The 20,621-nt window shown below is 40.1% G+C and overlaps 1 protein-coding gene across 23 annotated transcripts in view; it reads left to right on the plus strand.

Moving 5' to 3' along the window:
• Positions 1 to 20,621, plus strand: part of LOC115417777 (uncharacterized) — a 192,250-nt gene that overhangs the window by 161,868 nt on the left and 9,761 nt on the right. For 14 of the 23 annotated variants that reach the window (XM_030131861.1, XM_030131862.1, XM_030131875.1 and 11 more), the window contains 6 exons: positions 9,891 to 9,941; positions 10,288 to 10,923; positions 10,993 to 11,058; positions 16,511 to 16,561; positions 17,505 to 18,143; positions 18,213 to 18,278. In XM_030131861.1, coding sequence (XP_029987721.1) covers positions 9,891 to 9,941; positions 10,288 to 10,923; positions 10,993 to 11,058; positions 16,511 to 16,561; positions 17,505 to 18,143; positions 18,213 to 18,278 — 1,509 coding nt within the window. The remainder of the gene's footprint in view (positions 1 to 9,890; positions 9,942 to 10,287; positions 10,924 to 10,992; positions 11,059 to 16,510; positions 16,562 to 17,504; positions 18,144 to 18,212; positions 18,279 to 20,621) is intronic. The other 9 variants (XM_030131872.1, XM_030131879.1, XM_030131888.1 and 6 more) reach the window with 7 other exon arrangements.

A 20,621-nucleotide genomic window follows, 5' to 3' on the forward strand; every position in this document is an offset into this window, starting at 1 on the left:
AAAGTGAACTGCTGGTCTTCCCAGCTAAGCCAACCATACAGCAGGACATCTCCATCACTATTGACTCCTTATCTCTGGCTCCTACCAATGTAGTACATAACTTGGGAGTCATGATTGATAATCAGTTGACCTTCACAGATCACGTTGTCTCTGTCACCTGATCATGCCGTTTCACTCTGTTCAACCTAAGAAAGATCAGGCCATACCTAACCGAACAGGCCACCCAGCTCCTGGTGCAGACTATGGTTATCTCCCGCCTTGACTACTGCAATGCTCTTCTAACAGGCCTCCCAGCTTGTGTTGTCAAACCACTACAGATGGTCCAGAATGCAGCAGCGCGTCTGGTCTTCAATCAGCCTAAAAGGGCACATGTCACCCCCTTACTCACTGAGTCACACTGGCTACCCATAGCTGCCCACATCAAATTCAAATCCTTAATCCTAGCCTACAAAATTCTCAGTGGGTCTGCTCCTACCTACTTAGGTGCACTGATAAAAGCTTATGTTGCCCCATGACCATTCTGCTCATCTGGGGAACATTGTCTGGTGGTCCCCAGACCTTGTACAAGACAATCCAGGCTCTTTTCATGGGTTGTTCCATGTTGGTAGAATGTTCTACCGAGCACTACGAGAACAGAGGCATCCCTGCCTATCTTCAAGAAGTTCCTGAAGACCCAGCTCTTCTGAGAGCACCTCTTGCCCTAGCACTGTCAGACACTCCATTTTAAATACACTGCTCAAAAAAATTAGAGGAACACTTCGAAAACACATCAGATCTAAACAGGGGGAAAAATGATCTTGAATATCTTTCCTGATAATAAGTAGGTGATGTATTTGTAACAAAATGATGCCACATAATTTGACAGAAATGAAAATGATCACCCTATAGAGGGGGGAAATCAAAGACACCTCAAAAATGAAAGTGAAAAAATGATGCAGCAGACTTGTCCATTCTGCCAAAATGTCATTGTAGCAACTCAAAATGATTCTCAGTAGTTTGTGTGGCCCCCACGTGCTTGTACGCATGCCTGACAACGTCGGGGCATGCTCCTAATGAGACGACGGATGGTGTCCTGGGGGATCTCCTCCCAGATCTGGACCAGGGCATCACTGAGCTCCTGGACAGTCTGAGGAGCAACCTGGCAGCGCCGGATGGACCTAAACATAATGTCCCAGAGGTGTTCTATTGGGTTTAGGTCAGGTGAACGTGGGGGCCAGTCAATGGTATCAATTCCTTCATCCTCCAGGAACTGCCTGCATACTCTAGCCACATGAGGTCGGGCATTGTCGTGGACCAGGAGGAACCCAGGTCCCACTGCACTAGCGTAGGTTCTGACAATGGGTCCAAGGATTTCATCCCGATACCTAATAGCAGTCAGGGTGCCATTATCTAACCTGTAGAGGTCTGTGCGTCCTTCCAGGGATATTGCCTCCCCAGACCATCACTGACCCACCACCAAACCGGTCATGGTGAATGATGTTGTGGCGTAGTTGCCAGTTCTGGTGGTCTATGGCAAATGCCAATCGAGCTCTACAGTGCTGGGCAGTGAGCACAGGGCCCACTACAGGACGTCGGGCCCTCAGGCCACCCTCATGGAGCCTGTTTCTGATTGTTTGGTCAGAAACATTCACACCAGTGGCCTGCTGGAGGTCATTTTGTAGGGCTCTGGCAGTGCTCATCCTGTTCCTCCTTGCACAAAGGAGCAGATAGCGATCCTGCTCAGGGTTTAAGGACCTTCTACGGCCCTGTCCAGCTCTCCTGGAGTAACTACCTGTCTCCTGGAATCTCCTCCATGCTCTTGAGACTGTGCTGGGAGACACAGCAAACCTTCTTGCAACGGCACGTATTGATGTGCCATCCTGGAGGAGTTGGACTACTTGTGCAACCTCTGTAGCGTCCAGGTACCGCACCATGCTATCAACAGAGATGTTGATCCAAGCCAAATGAAAAACTACAGCAGTAGAAAGTCAGTCAGTAAAAAATCAGCCAAAAGAGATGAGGAGGGAAAAAAAGTATCAGTGACCTCAACCTGGAAAACCATTCCTGTTTTGGGGGCTGTCTCATTGTTGCCCCTCTGATTCACCTGTTGTTGATTTCATTAACAACAAAGCAGCTGAAACTGATTAACAACCCCCTCTGCTACTTAAATGACCAGATCAATATCCCAGAAGTTTGACTGATAGGTTGCTATACTCTGATTAAAAAGTGTTCCTCTAATTTTTTTGAGCAGTGTATATTAATAAGGTTTTTCCCAGGATTATCACAGATTTTTCCCAGGATCATCTCTGGACCTGCTGCGGTGGTCCTGCCTCTCTCCTGCCTTCATCATCATCACTCACTTAACCACAACTGCCTCCATGTGTCTCCCCCTACTCCCCCCTTCTCTCCCTCTCCCCCAGTCTCTATCTCTATCGCTCTCTCTTTTTCTCTTTCTTTACTCTCTCTCTTTAACCCCAACTGGTCAAGGCAGACGTCCATCCTCCTCAGTCTGGGTCTGCTCCAGGTTTCTGCTGTTAAAGGGAAGTTTTTCCTCCGACTGTCACAAGTCACTAGTGTTTGCTCCTGGAGGATTCTGTTGGGTTTCTGTAAATTGGCTTAGAGTCTGGTTTTGACCAACTCGATATATAAAGTGTCATGAGATAACTTTTTTGTTGTGATCTGGCGCTATATAAATAAAATTTGATTGATTGAGTGATTTGATTGGCTTTCCCCTGTAAGTCGCTTTGGAAAAAAGCGTCTGCCAAATGCATAAACATAAACATAAGACGTGAGGAGGTCTGACTAGTATTTCCAGTTGCACTTGAAGGTAGCGTTTACTTTCGCTTCTCCGTGTGTTTGACACATTCACTGTTTAACAGGTGAGTACACTGTAAATCCTGCTAAAAAGTGCTTCTAAAGTTAGATAAGCCTTGTTTTTCTGTCTGACTATTATGATGTAAATTCGTAGTGTGATGCTGAGGTGTAAAAGGTTATAAATTCACTGTAAATACAAGTTAAACATGGAAAACAGCTTCATTTCACACTAAAGTATTTGGGTTATTTGACCTGAACAGTGTCTTCCAGGACCCACACACTTTACATTTGACTACAGAGTATTTTAAGAGTTTACATAGTGTTTGTATTTGATGATATAAATGTAAATGTGTTGTTTCTACTGTGACTCATACAGGAAATCCCTTTCTGTGTGTGTTCTTACATGTACTTTAGTCCAGAATGGGACTGAATGAACAGTAGTTTAGTTCAAATACACTCTAGTATTCCTTTATATCGCTCTAGAAGCTATAGAAGCCTTCAATGCCTTATTTACAGGTACTCTGATGTACTTTTACTGTGGTTTGAAATAGTAAATATTTGAAGTCTTCAGTAACAGCACGTGAGTGTGACTTGTATTGGGTTGTACTGGTGGACTCGTGGACATTCATGGACTTTGGAATGGACAGATTCAGACAGTAAAGTGTTGAATTAATAAGATCTACTGTGGACGGAGAAGAGACAGCTCCATGTCTTCACTGTTTCAGAGAAATACTTCATACTGACACGCCCTGCTTTCATCTGTCAAACAGGAAAAAGAAAAATAGAACCAGTTCATGCAGAACACCAAACACCTGAACTCTATTATATGTTCTTTTGACTGTAGATTTGGACGTAATGACTGTAATAAACAGAAGAAAAGTGGATGAACTCCTCATCAGGGCGGCTCTAACAGTTTATGAACATTAATGAATGATACAGACAGTTCATGTTCAACTGTCACTGCTTCTCCTTTAATATTAGTCCTGTTGTTTTGTGTTGGTTCCATCAGACGCTGCAGCAGCTGAATCTGTCCATGTCTGAAGAGTTGGATCATGGCCACAGCATCTGGTGAGTCCAACAGGGTTTAGACCCAAGATATGAGTTTAGTTATCCCCCATGGGAAAATTTAACAGTTAACAGCAACAAACAACAAAAAGAAATCACAGGGAGAAGGTAGAAAAACCACACGAGTGAACATGAAAAATATAAAGAGAAAAATAAGGAATTTGGTATTTGGGTCAGTGACAAAACATGGGTGACAGGGTTAGTAATTTAAAAATATTTTTAAAATTTGATTCCAATTCTTGAGTCAAGTTTATTAAAGTTATTTTTCAGTTTTTATTGTTTTATACATTTTGAGAGTGGATTTATACTTTTTTCCCTAAGTTTAAAAGTTACTGTCCATGAAAATGTCAAGTGGTGTAACCCAAATAGAATGAGAAATGTACTTAAATTTTGTCAACAAAATGAGTAGCTGAGGGAGGAGATTTAAATTGTTATTTTGTTTTACAAGTGCCCTTTAAAGATTCTAAGATACAGAATATTTAAATCAGAAATTTGTGTCTTTTTGTGTCATTGAGCTGACACACATACCAAACAGCACATCTGTTTTTCCACAGAACCTTTGACCAAATTAATTAAAAAGGCAGAAAAATCTGTATTTATCTTTAAATAGCCATTTAAATTAAATCCTTCAAATATTTACTTTGCATTTTTGTAATAATTGGGGTCAAATCCTGGTTTCACCAAAAGACATAAACCAGTTACACCATAAAACACTGCCATCCCATTAAGACAAAAGCACTTACTGAAGACATTAAAACTGAATATCCATGCAGAAAAGTCTACAAGAGGGACTGAAACTGTTTTTTATAATTATTATTCATTTATCCAAATCAAAGGTTTGCACCCGTTATTTGTGATCTTTGTAAATCAGGCCCTCTGTCTTTACCCTTTAACACCTGAGTGACGTGTCCCACTAAAGCAGGGGTGTCAAACTCATTTTCTTCCGGGGGCCACATTCAGCCCAATTTCATCTGAAGTGGGCCGGACCTGTAAAATAATAACATGATAGCCAATAAATAATGACAACCTCAAATTGTTTTAGTGCAAAAAAATGACTTTCAATTATGCCAATATTTACGTTTACAAACTATCCAAACAAAAAGGATGTGAATAAGCTGAAAAATATGAAATTTGTTAAGAAAAATAAGTACAATTTTATCAATATTATGCCTCAACTTATCATTTACACATATGCATTACAGATCAGATCTACAAAGGCACAAAACATTTAGTAACAGGCAGAATATTGTTAAAATTGCACTTAATTTTCTTTAGACATTTCAGGTTGTTCATATTTGTTCAGATTATTCACATTTTCTTGTTAAAGGATAGTTTGTAAATGTAAACATTTTCATAATTTAATGTTTTTTGCACTAAATCAAAGAGAAAAAAAATGGTGTTGTCATTATTTATAGGTTATTATAATATTATTTTTTGAATTTGATGCCCTAACTTCCACTTTACAAATTCATTCCACGGGCCGGAATGGAACATTTGGCGGGCCGGTTTTGGCCCCCGGGCCGCATGTTTGACACCTGTGCACTAAAGGCTTCTATCAGACCTTCTAAGGACTAATTTGATATTTAGGTCTTGTAGACATTTGACAGAGGTGGAGGGAAGGCTTTGTGTTTGGATGCAGAAGTCAACTGTAAAGGGGCGGGAACAGTGGCATACTTAAGACTGCAAAAACATGAACCCTCTGTCCATCAGATCACAGATCTACTAAAACATGAACCCTCTGTCCATCAGATCACAGATCTACTAAAACATGAACCCTCTGTCCATCAGATCACAGATCTACTAAAACATGAACCTTCTGTCCATCAGGTCACAGATCTACTAAAACATGAACCCTCTGTCCATCAGATCACAGATCTACTAAAACATGAACCTTCTGTCCATCAGATCACAGATCTACTAAAACATGAACCCTCTGTCCATCAGACCACAGATCTACTAAAACATGAACCCTCTGTCCATCAGACCACAGATCTACTAAAACATGAACCCTCTGTCCATCAGACCACAGATCTACTAAAACATGAACCCTCTGTCCATCAGACCACAGATCTACTAAAACATGAACCCTCTGTCCATCAGACCACAGATCTACTAAAACATGAACCCTCTGTCCATCAGGTCACAGATCTACTAAAACATGAACCCTCTGTCCATCAGGTCACAGATCTACTAAAACATGAACCCTCTGTCCATCAGACCACAGATCTACTAAAACATGAACCCTCTGTCCATCAGGTCACAGATCTACTAAAACATGAACCCTCTGTCCATCAGACCACAGATCTACTAAAACATGAACCCTCTGTCCATCAGACCACAGATCTACTAAAACATGAACCCTCTGTCCATCAGACCACAGATCTACTAAAACATGAACCCTCTGTCCATCAGACCACAGATCTACTTGCTCAGATATCACTTGGTGAATGTGGAGTGTTCCTTCCACTGGTGGGATGTTAGTGTGGACACACTAATCATATTACAAACTGGACTCCTCTGAATTAAACAGACAGAAAAAGACAGAAAATAACAAATACTGAAGCATTTATTGATTGAAATAAATAAATAACACAAATGTCATTGATATTTCAATAAATATAAAAAAGTATTTTTGGCTATAAAATAAATTAAATTGATTTATGTGAATTTAATCAGTCTACAAGTCGTGGTAAAAAAGCCAAGTTTCATTTCTTTCAAAGCTGCCTGTTCATCTTTATCAATGAGTATCACTGTTTATAAAACTTCTTTTTTTAAATCATGGGTCTATAATTGATAAACGTACCATATTGGCCTAAAATGGAAAAATTCACTAAAGGGATCAATTTTAAATCATTTTGATCGGGCATTAATATGGACACCTATCATCAACCTTGACCTTATTGTAAGTATCTTCAATAGAATTTTAGAAATTAATAAGTTTTTTGTTTTTCTTTACCCATTTCCATAGTTTTCCTTGGTCATACCACTTGACATGTAAACATCAGCGCACATCATGTTCTAAAAATGTCCAAATAAGTCAGATTTATAAGAGAGATACTGACCTTGACACAGGTTGAGTAGGATCAGTAAGTGTCCTGCTTGATGATGTCATTTCTTGTCACATGATCTTCTTTTGCAATATTTACAAAATGGCCTCTAAATGTGGTTACACCATCTTGACCATTCACTAATGCCGTGTTTCCACTACGTGGAACCAGCTCTACTCGACTCGGTATTCTTGGAGACTGTTTCCATTACAGGATACTACTGACTTCACAGTACCTGGACGTCATAGCGATGCGGCACATTACTTCCGTTTCGTCTGTTCAGAGAGTTTCTAATAAATTTGCTTGTTGCGTGTTGTCTCGTCTGAATTTTTACATCAGCCACCAAAGACTGAATCTCCTCGACCAACCATGGTGTAGTTTTGGGCTGTTATCATGTGGATTAATGCACCGCTATATTTACTGTGCACTTCCGCATCTGTTTTTTGTAAAACGGTGGGTCACAGAGAAAACTGTCTGACCAATCAGTGATCTGCAGTGTGTACACGTCACAGTTTAGTATCGCTTGGAACCTCAGCGGAGGTGATACCAGAAAACTAGTACCGGGTACCAGATCCCAGGTCCTGTTTCATAATGGAAACGCAAAAAGGCCGAGCCGATACCACGCAGTGGAAACGCGGCATAAGTTTACTTGACTGTCAAGATTCCCCAAATAAATACTAAATTTAAATAATTATTTTAAAAATGCCTTCCAAAATTTTACACTTTTTAATCAAGGGAAATTATTTGGTGCAAGGTTTTTATGGTTACACCAATGAGACATTTTCATGCAAAACTCTTAAATTCACTCCCAAAATAGATTAAACCTTTGCATTTTCCATTCAAGACTACTTTTAAAAGATGTCTTTGAGCATTCTGTAAAGTTATTTTAAACTTTTTAGTCATTCAAATGTATATAAATTGCCAAAATTTAAAAAAAAAAATTGTCGTCATGTCACTGATCCATTTATAGAAATATTTATGTAAATAAAGAATTATAAATTACAAATGTCATATTATTTACATATTTACATCATCATTGCTCATCATTATCATCATGGCTGCACATGCACATGGTGTGAGACGGGGGTGGGGTGGGGTGGGTCACTGTGAACTGTTCTGTAGTCTGATGGCTGTGGGAGGAGTGACCTGTGGAATCGCTCCTTCTTGCACAGGGGATGTAACAGTCTGGTGCTGAAGGAGCTGCTCAGGGCCTCTACAGGGGGGTGCAGGGGGTGGGAGGGATACGACAACAAGATTAGGACTGAAATACATGATGTGAACACAGGTTAATGTGTTTAATAACATGTACGTTGGTAGAATCCATCTGTAGACGTCAGGATCCAGTCAATAGTTGGATTTACAAACTCCTGTAAAGGCCATTTAATGAAACATAAACACATCCTGGTGTATTCGTCCATGTCAGTTCTTGTCCTGGTCCATATTTCAGTTGAACAGACCTGAACATGACACCTCAGCAGATCCAAACTGACATGCAGCCTATTTCAGAGCAGAGACCAGATCATATCACACAACAATGTGGACGTGTTCTGGAGTCACTTCCATGAGTCAACGTCCAGTTTCCAGACACTTGATCCCTTTTCACTGGTGTAAACTTCATCTGTTTCCAGTCCTGAGCTGTGGACACAAAGACCTGACAAAGGACGAACTCAACAAACAACTAAATAAACTAGTCCAAAATATTGACATTAAATAGTCCAGAATTATAGTTCAAAGTAACACTGACACAGTTCATGTATAAAAGCTGTGTTGGACCTGGTCTAGGGGAACCTGAATGGAACATAAAAGTGACTCCCCTCTGTGACCACTGCCAAAGAAAACCCACAAAACTAGTTTATTCACAAGAAAACAAAGAAAAACTACAGATGAAACAACAAACCAAACCCAAGAACTAAACCCACTGAATGTAAAGAAGAAAAAGGAAACCACATCCAACAGTGAACCAACCTAAACTAAACTAAACAGCTGTTCACTCTGAACTAAAAGACAACTGTTGAATTTAGGAATGAACAACTATTCACTAATGGACCAAAACATGAACCACACATTACTGAATCACAACATGGATCTGAGTTGTTTGTGTTTGGAGCCAATCAAAACACTGGAACAGGTGTGATGTGTAAACCTGAAACCATCATCCCATAAATACTGAAACAACACTTGAATGGAAGAAGGAAACATTTAAGATCCAGAAAATAATGTTTAAGATAATGACAATGAAGGAAAAGGAGGAAAGAGTTTAGTTCATTATTAAATTTAATTTAATAATAAAATTAAACTATTATTCAATGTACTTTATAATTAAATGTCTTTAATATCATTTAACTTCAATCCACCAACTGTGACTCCTACTGAACTCTACATCTGACCTCACACTCCACCTACTGGACAAAAAAGGAAACTACAACTGAACAGATTCATTCAAAGGCAGATGAATAAAATGAATAGAACACAAACATGACTTCAACATCTGTGGTAAATAGACTCATTTCATTTCAGTAATTTTACTTATTTATTTTTAATTATTTTTTTACACAATGTCACATCATTTAGGATCTGATTGGACCAAACCTTTATCTGATCTTCTGGTAGATGATGGTTCACCGTTATCCTTCAGGTTTGAATGTGTTGGACAGTTTTGAACCCAGTTTTAGTCGTTTCTTCTCCTCAGTCATTTTATTGGATTCAGGTCAATAATGGGACTCTTCTGAAACACATTTACATCTGTTCTTCTGACATGGTAGTGTAGTAAATGGGAAGGTACTCACATCAGTTCAAGAACCTGTAGAAACTTAAACATATTCATCTGTGCAGTAATTATCCAATGGAAGGATCTGATCTTCATCGTCCACAGGAAGTGTCTCCACAGTGGACGTCTGCAGACATACTGTCCTGTCAGCAAAGACAAAGCAACAACAAAGACAGAAATACCTGAGTAAACCACTGTGTGTGTGTCTGTCTTTACAGATGTTCAACCTCTGAAGCGCAGCAGCAGCTATGAATTGCTACCACCGAACAGTAAGTTAATACTTTAATAAAACTTAAATTTCCAGGTTCACAGTCCCAACAGACATGTTTAAAGACTTCTTTACGTTGAATGATTATTGACTATTAACTTGACGATTAATGATTATAAACCAGAATAGAACAAACATGAACAGAGGTGAATATAAAGGCAGGATGTGAATGTATGTGGTTAATGAGACACATTAGTCTGACCAACAGGACTCAGTATTTACACTCATCAGTCCATGACACTGAGTCAGCAAACAGTTCAAGTCATCAGACAAGGCTTCGAATCAACTCAAACACATTCATTTAACATCTACTAATCATTCAGCATTTACATTATTTGTCATTTCAGTGTCTGAGCTGAGGGTTGTTCTTCTGGGGAACAACTCGTCTAAGAGGAATTCAGTAGGAAACCTGATCCTGGATCAGAATGTGTTCCGTGACAAACTCACCTCCTGTATAAGAATCAGTAAAACAATAAAAGATAAAAAAGTCGCCGTCATCAACACCCCGGATCATCTACTGTCTGACATCTCACACCATGAGCTGATGAAGTTCATAAAAGACTGTTCAGATGCTCCACATCCTGGACCTCATGTGTTCCTGCTGGTTCTACAGCCTGAAGACTTCACTGAAGAACACAAACAGAGAATAGAATCAGTCCTTAAAAACTTCAGTGATCAGTCATTTAATCAAACACTGGTTCTGATTTCACCACGAAAAAAGAGTCCAGGACGCACAGAAACCTACAGACAACATCCAGCTGTAAAAGACATGATCAGAAGATGCAGATACAGACATCTACAGATGGAGAACCTTCATCATCATGAACTGTTAACACGACTGGGTCAAATAGTGAAAGAGAACAATGGAGAACATCTGAGCTACAAAGAATTTGAGGAAACACCATCTTCTTTACCAGGTGGTCATGAGGACCTCAAACGAAACCAAACAGGTTTTGGTGTCATGGGTGCTGTTAAAGATGCTGGTAAGAGGAGGATCACTTATGATTTTATTGTATAATTCTGCTGATATTAATAGTGTTATTTTGTTACAGGGCTGGCTGCGGTAAAACATGTCCAATCAGACCTCCCTGCCTCTTGGACAAACCCTTCATCTGACAGTGAGTAAAATCCTCCCTGTACTGTTTGTCTAGTCCAGACTGAGCACCGTTAACTCTGCCATATACTCAGTTCTACAGGTGTATTTATGTATAGATACAGTAGATATTAGAAATACAGTCATATGGACTCAGACGTCACTGGGGTCAACAAGGTCAGTGTCAGGTGTTGTGGAACCAGGACGTCTTGATGTGAAATGGACAAATGGAACCAGACAGTCATGAAGCAGGGTGGAGAACATCATACTGATGGAGTCCTACTACAGTAGTAACCCCAGTGAGAGGGGATAGATGCAGACAGTGAACCATGACACATCTGCACTGACCCACAAACAGATACTAGCTCAGTGTTCTAATATCAGAAAGAAGACGTTTCTATCACAGCTACAGCAAAGCTCTAGAACATACTAGAACCTCCTCCATGGTTCACAGTAGGTACAGCCTTCTTTTCTTTGTTTCATGTTTGTATCTGTGGACACAGAGATGATGTATCTCACCAAAAAACTACAGTTTTGTCTCATTTGTCCAAAGGACATTTTCCCGGAATCTTTGTGGCTTGTGAATAAACATTTTGGTAAATTCCAGTTTCCTTTTTCATGATTTGCTTTCAACAGTGGAGTCCTCCTTGGTCCTCCGCCATTAAATCCACTTTGGCTCAAACAGTGACAGATGCTTCCATCTGAAACTGATGGACCTGGACTTTGGAGTTCAACTCTAATCTCTGTTGAAGTTGTTCTGGGTTCTTTAGTTACCGTTCATATAATCTGTCTGTTCAGTTTGTCATCAGTTTTCCTCTTGTGGTCACATCCACAGAGGTTAACTACAGTCAGTCCTTGTTCTGGTCCATAATTCACATGACACCTCAGCAGATCCAAACTGACATGCAGCCTATTTCAGACCAGAGACCAGATCATATCACACAACAATGTGGACGTGTTCTGGAGTCACTTCCATGAGTCAACGTCCAGTTTCCAGACACTTGATCCCTTTTCACTGGTGTAAACTTCATCTGTTTCCAGTCCTGAGCTGTGGACACAAAGACCTGACAAAGGACGAACTCAACAAACAACTAAATAAACTAGTCCAAAATATGACATTAAATAGTCCAGAATTATAGTTCAAAGTAACACTGACACAGTTCATGTATAAAAGCTGTGTTGGACCTGGTCTAGGGGAACCTGAATGGAACATAAAAGTGACTCCCCTCTGTGACCACTGCCAAAGAAAACCCACAAAACTAGTTTATTCACAAGAAAACAAAGAAAAAACTACAGATGAAACAACAAACCAAACACTAGAACTAAACCCACTGAATGTAAAGAAGAAAAAGGAAACCACATCCAACAGTGAACCAACCTAAACTAAACTAAACAGCTGTTCACTCTGAACTAAAAGACAACTGTTGAATTTAGGAATGAACAAATATTCACTAATGGACCAAAACATGAACCACATATTACTGAATCACAACATGGGTCTGAGTTGTTTGTGTTGGATCCAATCAAAACACTGGAACAGGTGTGATGTGTAAACCTGAAACCATCATCCCATAAATACTGAAACAACACTTTAATGGAAGAAGGAAACATTTAAGATCCAGAAAATAATGTTTAAGATAATGACAATGAGGGAAAAGGAGGAAAGAGTTTATTTCATTATTACATTTAATTTAATAATAAAATTAAACTATTATTCAATGTAATTTATAATTAAATGTCTTTAATATCATTTAACTTCATTTCACCAACTGTGACTCCTACTGAACTGTACATCTGACCTCACACTCCACCTACTGGACAAAAGAGGAAACTACATCTGAACAGATTCATTCAAAGGCAGACGAATAAAATGAATAGAACACAAACATGACTGCAACATCTGTGGTAAATAGGGATGTAACGATATGAAAATTTCATATCACGGTTATCGTGACCAAAATTATCACGACTATCATTATTATCGCAGTATTGTTGAAGTGTGCTCAAAACGTTCAAAAAGTACTTATACGCACACTGAAATAATATAACCAAGTTGTATTTTGAAAAAAACTAATAAAGTAACATGAACAATGTACTTTCTGTTGCAGAAACATTCAAGTAATAACATGTAAACAAACATACAAATGTGCATTAAAGTTGGCACCTTATAGACACAAGAGGTATCTGCACCAGGGGTGGAACTGATAGGATTTGATCAATATCAATGCCATTATCAGTTCTGCTTATCAGTCCAATTCCTTATCAGTTCTCCTATTGATTCCTGAGGTGTTTTTGAGTGTGAAAAAAAGTAGTTGGACAGGTCATAGTGGAGTTTGTTTGAACATTTTCCAGATCAAATCATTCACAGTGTCACACATACACACTACTGTACAAACACACTCAGACAGTGAAACACAGTCATGTTTTCCTGAACTATTTAATGAACAAATGTAAATATTCTGTAAGAATGAGGATTTTAAAACATGTTAGGCTGATCTGATCCAGACTGGTCAGTGGTGATCTGATCCAGACTGGTCAGGGGTTCACTCCTGGTCAGTGACAGACCAACCACAACAGTGCCATATGGTCCAGTTCTTCTGGAGGTCAGTCAGTGGATTTACTGTTGAATGTCCTTCAGTTCATAAATCCTCCTCTCCTTTGGTTTTTACACACATCATGTGTCTTTGTACAGTTGAAGTTCACTCATTTGGGCTCATTTGAACTGACATGAGTTTGTCCTCAATATCTATATTCAGACTGTTTCAATGTTGGGTGAGGATCTGAATCAGTGGGGGCCGGGGAGGGGTTAACACTTGCAGGACCGGGTCTGTGCGCTCACTTGCTAGGACGGACCAGGTCCGTGCATGCGCGTGCTCCGACAGACCCGCAGTCAGACGGACCAGGTCCAAGCAGGAGCCGCTATCCACAAATCTCTGGAGCTCTGTCTGTGCAGGTGCCTTCACCATGTTTTCAGAGGCCAAACATCACAAACTACGCACACACGCCTGGAGTGCCGCTGCTTCTTCAGGAAATGAACAGTACCATGGGTTTTCTAGGTGCGGTAATTGAACACAGTTATCATAATAATTAGAATTTAAACGGTAATACTAACGGTCTGAAATTTTACCACGGTTTATCATTATATCAGTAATCATTACATCCCTAGTGGTAAATAGACTCATTTCATTTCAGTAATTTTACTTATTCATTTTTAATTATTTTTTTATCATTTAGGATCTGATTGGACCAAACCTTTATCTGATCTTCTGGTAGATGATGGTTCACCGTTATTCTTCAGGTTTGAATGCAGTGACGTGCAGTGGGGTTCATGGCTGGGGAGGCACTGACTCTTTCAGAGCCAGATCTACAAATATATGGTGGCCTGAGAACAGTGGCGGCTGCTCGTCTTTCAGACAGGGGAAGCTCATTGTCAGCTTACATAAAAAAAAAAAAAAAATAGTCAAGTTATTTAAACATACATTCGGCCCTCCGTTCCTTTTTAAGAAAATGCTCAGTAACCTTATCGTACACAGTAGGCGTCTTTTCCAGGGACTGGACCAGTGTCCTCTCTGCTTAGATTGCCTTGGCCCATTGTGTTGTGGGTGTCAGACTTCAGCCTTTTTAAACTACAGATGCTCCTTTCACTGCGACCTAGCCGACAGTTTGACTGATTTAACTATCTACAAAACGATATTAAACTCGAACAAGAAATGATTAAATTATGGAACTGAAACAAGAAAATGCTGAAATTATGTCAAATTGAAACAAGGAAGTACAATGAGTGTTTTATTTACAGTGCAAGAAATGAACGAGTAATTTCGTAGTGGTTTCTCTGATTTCACAGCAGAATGTGTGACGGTATTAAACTGAACTGTGTCAGTGAAAGAGCAGATCTGAAAACAGCTGTCAATCAAACGGGATTCAGCCTTTCGACTGATCCTCCAATCAGCACGTGGGATTCTGGCGTCCAGCCCGGCCGAGCTCCGCCCACAGCTACATTCACCCCCAGAGACGTCCGGCGTCCGGGGGCGGGACAACATCGTGGCATTTATCCAATTACTGTCCAGTTTTGAGGCAATGAAAACAACTGTTCCACTCAGTCCCATTGAAGCCCAGAGACGGACACAGTCTACGGACAAATGCACTGAGCAGAGATGGAGGAGAAAACAGAGACACGGGAATGGAGGAGAAGTGAACAACATCGAGTCCGTTGATTTGTGATAAAGCTGATTCTGAACGAACTTGTCTTTGAGATGAACGTGTTCTGACACATTTGTGGTCAATGAAATGTCCACACAACCGAACATATTTAACCATTTAATTTTCGTAATTTTAGGGGAAGCCGGGCTTCCACTGCAGTCTATGAGAAATCGCCACTGCCTGACAAACTGGAATAGAGAGAGTGAGCAAAAGGAATGGCCTGGGTATATGGGCTGTGCATCAAGTCAGCATAGGTAGACTGGCAGGAACTCAACAGGAAACCTTCAAAAAGAGCCATTTCAAACTAAAAATAAAAAAAAGTTTATGGTCTTACCTTTATTTGTACATGAAATGTAATCCTCCATTTTTGATGAGGTGAATTAAAGTGTATAAAAAAGAACGAAGAAGATTATAAGCGCATGAATCTGTGGACTCACTGGCGCCATCTATCATGAGGCAGGGGTACTGTTTGCCTCCCCTAGTGACTTTTTCACTGCGGTTTTCTGATTAATCTGCGAGCCTAAACACATTACAGAAATACATTCCATATGTTATGCAGATTATGGAAGGATAGAGCATATAATCAGAGTGTTTGAAAGGATTTTAACTGCGATATACAGAGGGACAGCGACACAATATTTTCAGCAGAGTTCGTAAGGGGAGGAGACAGTTCTGCGGGAGGCACAGCACAGCGCTGCCTCCTCCTGTATTTGAACGGAGCATGCGGAAATTCTGCTATTCTAATTGACAAAACAATAATAATAATAATAATAATAATAATAATAATAATAATATTGGATTCGAACGGAAAATGAGTTTATAGGACATACCAACTGAAAACTATCAACATTTATTATATTTTTTGATTAAGTATTTTTTTCTTTTCAAGAATGACAAGGGAGGCTCTGCCTCCCCTGCCTCCTCTGACTGCACGTCACTGTTTGAATGTGTTGGACAGTTCTGAACCCAGTTTTAGTCGTTTCTTCTCCTCAGTCATTTTATTGGATTCAGGTCAATAATGGGACTCTTCTGAAACACATTTACATCTGTTCTTCTGACATGGTAGTGTAGTAAATGAGAAGGTACTCACATCAGTTCATGAACCTGTAGAAAGTGAAACATATTCATCTGTGCAGTAATTATCCAATGGAAGGATCTGATCTTCATCGTCCACAGGAAGTGTCTCCACAGTGGACGTCTGCAGACATACTGTCCTGTCAGAACAACAAAGACAGAAATACCTGAGTAAACCACTGTGTGTGTGTCTGTCTTTACAGATGTTCAACCTCTGAAGCGCAGCAGCAGCTATGAATTGCTACCACCGAACAGTAAGTTAATACTTTAATAAAACTTAAATTTCCAGGTTCACAGTCCCAACAGACATGGTTAAAGACTTTTATAAGTTGAATGATTATTGATCTTGTGCAGCTTTGTTACTGATTATAAACCAGAATAGAACTAACATGAACAGAAGTGAATATAAAGGCAGGATGTGAATGTATGTGGTTGAGACACATTAGTCTGACTAGAGCCCGACCGATATGGGCTTTCTGGGGCCGATGCCGATACCGATATTGGGGGCTAAACAAAGCCAATATCCAATATATCAGCCGATACCTGATATTGGCTGATAACCGATATATGAAATAAGAACACTGATCTACACAGGATATAATAATCTTTTATCAGATAATTATGGACAGGTGGATAAACAGTTGCATAAATATTTGTTTATCTGACTTAGTGGTCCATCCTCGACAGAGCGTGCAGTAGTGGTCCGTGATTTTCGCCGGTGGTGGTGGTGGTGGTTGTGTGTGTGTGTGGGGGGGGTCGGAGTCGGAGCGGGAGGGAGGATTAGCAGTAGCTCCGTGATAATGTGATTGTGTGTGTGGGGGTGATAGCATTACTGTCCGAGCAGGAGTGAAAGTGAAACTAACTCTTTTTACTGTTCATCTGACTCTCCGTGTCGCACACACACACACAGGAGCAGCGAGTGACAGAATCTCTGCGCAGCAAAAAAGTTAGTACATCGGCCACATATTGGCCAATGTTGATTAATTGGTGAAACGCTATAATCGGCCCGATTAATCAGTCGGCCGATTAATCGGTCGGGCTCAAAGTCTGACCAACAGGACTCAGTATTTACACTCATCAGTTCATGACACTGAGTCATCAAACAGTTCAAGTCATCAGACAAGCCTTCGAATCAACTCAAACACATTCCTTTAACATCTACTAATCATTCAGCATTTACATTATTTGTCATTTCAGTGTCTGAGCTGAGGGTTGTTCTTCTGGGGAACAACTGGTCTGAGAGGAATTCAGTAGGAAATCTGATCCTGGATCAGAATGTGTTCAATGACAAACCCACCTCCTGTATCAGATCCAGTGGAACAATAAAACATAAAAATGTCATCATCATCAACACCCCGGATCATCTACTGTCTGACATCTCACACCATGAGCTGATGGAGTTCATAAAAGACTGTTCAGATGCTCCACATCCTGGACCTCATGTGTTCCTGCTGGTTCTACAGCCTGGAGACTTCTCTAAAAAACACAAACAGAGAATAGAATCAGTCCTTGAAAACTTCAGTGATCAGTCATTTAATCAAACACTGGTTCTGATTTCACCACCAAGAAAAAAGAGTCCAGGACGCACAGAAACCTACAGACAATATCCAGCTGTAAAAGACATGATCAGAAGATGCAGATACAGACATCTACAGATGGAGAACCTTCATCATCATGAACTGTTAACACGACTGGGTCAAATAGTGAAAGAGAACAACGGAGAACATCTGAGCTACAAAGAATTTGAGGAAACACCATCTTCTTTACCAGGTGGTCATGAGGACCTCAAACTGAACCAAACAGGTTTTGGTGTCATGGGTGCTGTTAAAGATGCTGATAAGAGGAGGATCATTTATGATTTTATTGTATAATTTTGCTGATATTAATAGTGTTATTTTGTTACAGGGCTGACTGCGGTAAAACATGTCCAATCAGACCTCCCTGCCTCTTGGACAAACCCTTCATCTGACAGTGAGTAAAATCCTCCCTGTACTGTTTGTCTAGTCCAGACTGAGCACCGTTAACTCTGCCATATACTCAGTTCTACAGGTGTATTTATGTATAGATACAGTAGATATTAGAAATACAGTCATATGGACTCAGACGTCACTGGGTTCAACAAGGTCAGTATCAGGTGTTGTGGAATCAGGACGTCCTGATGTGAAATGGACAAATGGAACCAGACAGTCATGAAGCAGGGTGGAGAACATCATACTGATGGAGTCCTACTACAGTAGTAACCCCAGTGAGAGGGGATAGATGCAGACAATGAACTATGACACATCTGCACTGACCAACAAACAGATACTAGCTCAGTGTTCTAATATCAGAAAGAAGACATTTTTATCACACCTACAGCAAAGCTCTAGAACATACCAGAACCTCCTCCATGGTTCACAGTAGGTACAGCCTTCTTTTCTTTGTTTCATGTTTTTATGTGGACATGGAATTGGTGTGACTCATCAAAAAAACTACAGTTTTGTCTCATTTGTCCAAAGGATGATTTCCCAGAATCTTTGTGGCTTGTGAATAATCCTTTTGGTAAATTCCAGTTTCCTTTTTTATGATAATCTTTCAACACTGGAGTCCTTCTTGGTCGTCTTCCATTCAGTCCACTTTGGCTCAAACAGTGACAGATGCTTCCATCTGAAACTGATGGACCTGGACTTTGGAGTTCAACTCTAATCTCTGTTGAAGTTGTTCTGGGTTCTTTAGTTACTGTTCATATAATCTGTCTGTTCAGTTTGTCATCAGTTTTCCTCTTGTGGTCACATCCACAGAGGTTATCTACAGTCCCATGGACCTGAACCTTCTGAATATGTGCAGCTGTAGTCACAGGAACATGGAGCTTTTTTCAGATGACCTTATAGCCTTTACCTTCAACAGGTCTTTCTAACCTCCTGAGGAACAGTGACTACTTTTCACCCTTTAAATAGTCAGACTGACTGATGATAAGTTTGAAGACAAATGTGACGTTAATTACAGGACAAACCTTAGTTTAACATGTCCCTATGGTCCAATTCATTTCAACCTTTTCTAGGTAAACGTCTTTCTGTCCTCTGCTGGAAATGACCCATGACTTCAAACCTATCTGATGCCATCTTGTGTAGGTTAGAAACACCTGACATCTCCTGGACCTGCTCCACAAGCTGGAGAGATTCTGTTACTGAGGAGAATGAAGCATCTCTGTTCCAAAACCTTAACCCATCTGTTTTAGACCTGCTCCTGTTCCATCGCTGTCCTTCTGAGTCTAAACATCATGCTGGACTATTCTGTCACTTCACTGTCAGGGTCTTTGTTGTAAAAACACAGAACAGCTGATTAGGTAACACCGCCTTTAGAATGAGGGAAAAAACAGAATTGTTTGTGACTTCCTGTGAGATTAGAAAACATCTCATGTGAGAAAACTCAAACTCAATTAGTTTTTCTTATATAATTCAATCATAATACAATGTTACGTCAAATTTAAGAGGAGGATGAGACGATTGTGCAGCTCCATCTACCTCAAAAAACACATAGGAGAAACCTTAATATGAAACTTTCACTTTATTAAATCAACTAAATTTTTCCTCCATTTAGAGGTGGGCGATATATATCTCCTACGATAATATTGTGAATGTTGATTTGACGATGTGCAATTTTACATTATCGAGTATTCATACTGCTGTACTGAAACGCTGTGTCCATCCATAGATGTTCTGGTAAGCAAGTAGAATTTTCCAGCATTTTTTGTAAAAAAAAAAAAAAAAAAAAAAAAAAGAAATTCACATTTTGAAGGATATTGTCAGATTATTGTTATCGAGAAATTTTAAAAAATAATCTGATATTTTTTTTGCCCATATTGCCCACCCCTACCTCCATGTTTATACAGGTTAATGTGGTTAATTAGGCCCGAGCCAAGTAACGCCGGCACAGGGCCAACTGATACCGCAGTGGGCGCATGGGGACGAATATGCCCATGACGCGGTCGTATTCATGGCAGTGAGACCTTTTTGAGCATGTACTATACATGTCATGTACACAAACCGCATATTTATATCTGCTTCGAAAGAATGGGAGTCAATAGGAGATGCCCAGTTGGGGTCAGTCATGTAAGTGCACGTGTAAGATTGGACCCCACAGTGACATGGAGGACCTCAAGACCTTTCAGATGAGGCCACATATGTGGTTGCCATGGAAACGGATATTGCTCTTGCTGAGATTATTATTATTTTTTATTCATTCATTCATTTTCTGAACCCGCTTTATCCTCACTAGGGTCACGGGGGTCGCTTGGAGCCTATCCCAGCTACATAGGGGCGAAGGCGGGGTACA

The sequence above is a fragment of the Sphaeramia orbicularis genome, chromosome 4 (assembly GCF_902148855.1).
Source record: "Sphaeramia orbicularis chromosome 4, fSphaOr1.1, whole genome shotgun sequence".
Lineage (NCBI taxonomy): Eukaryota > Metazoa > Chordata > Actinopteri > Kurtiformes > Apogonidae > Sphaeramia > Sphaeramia orbicularis.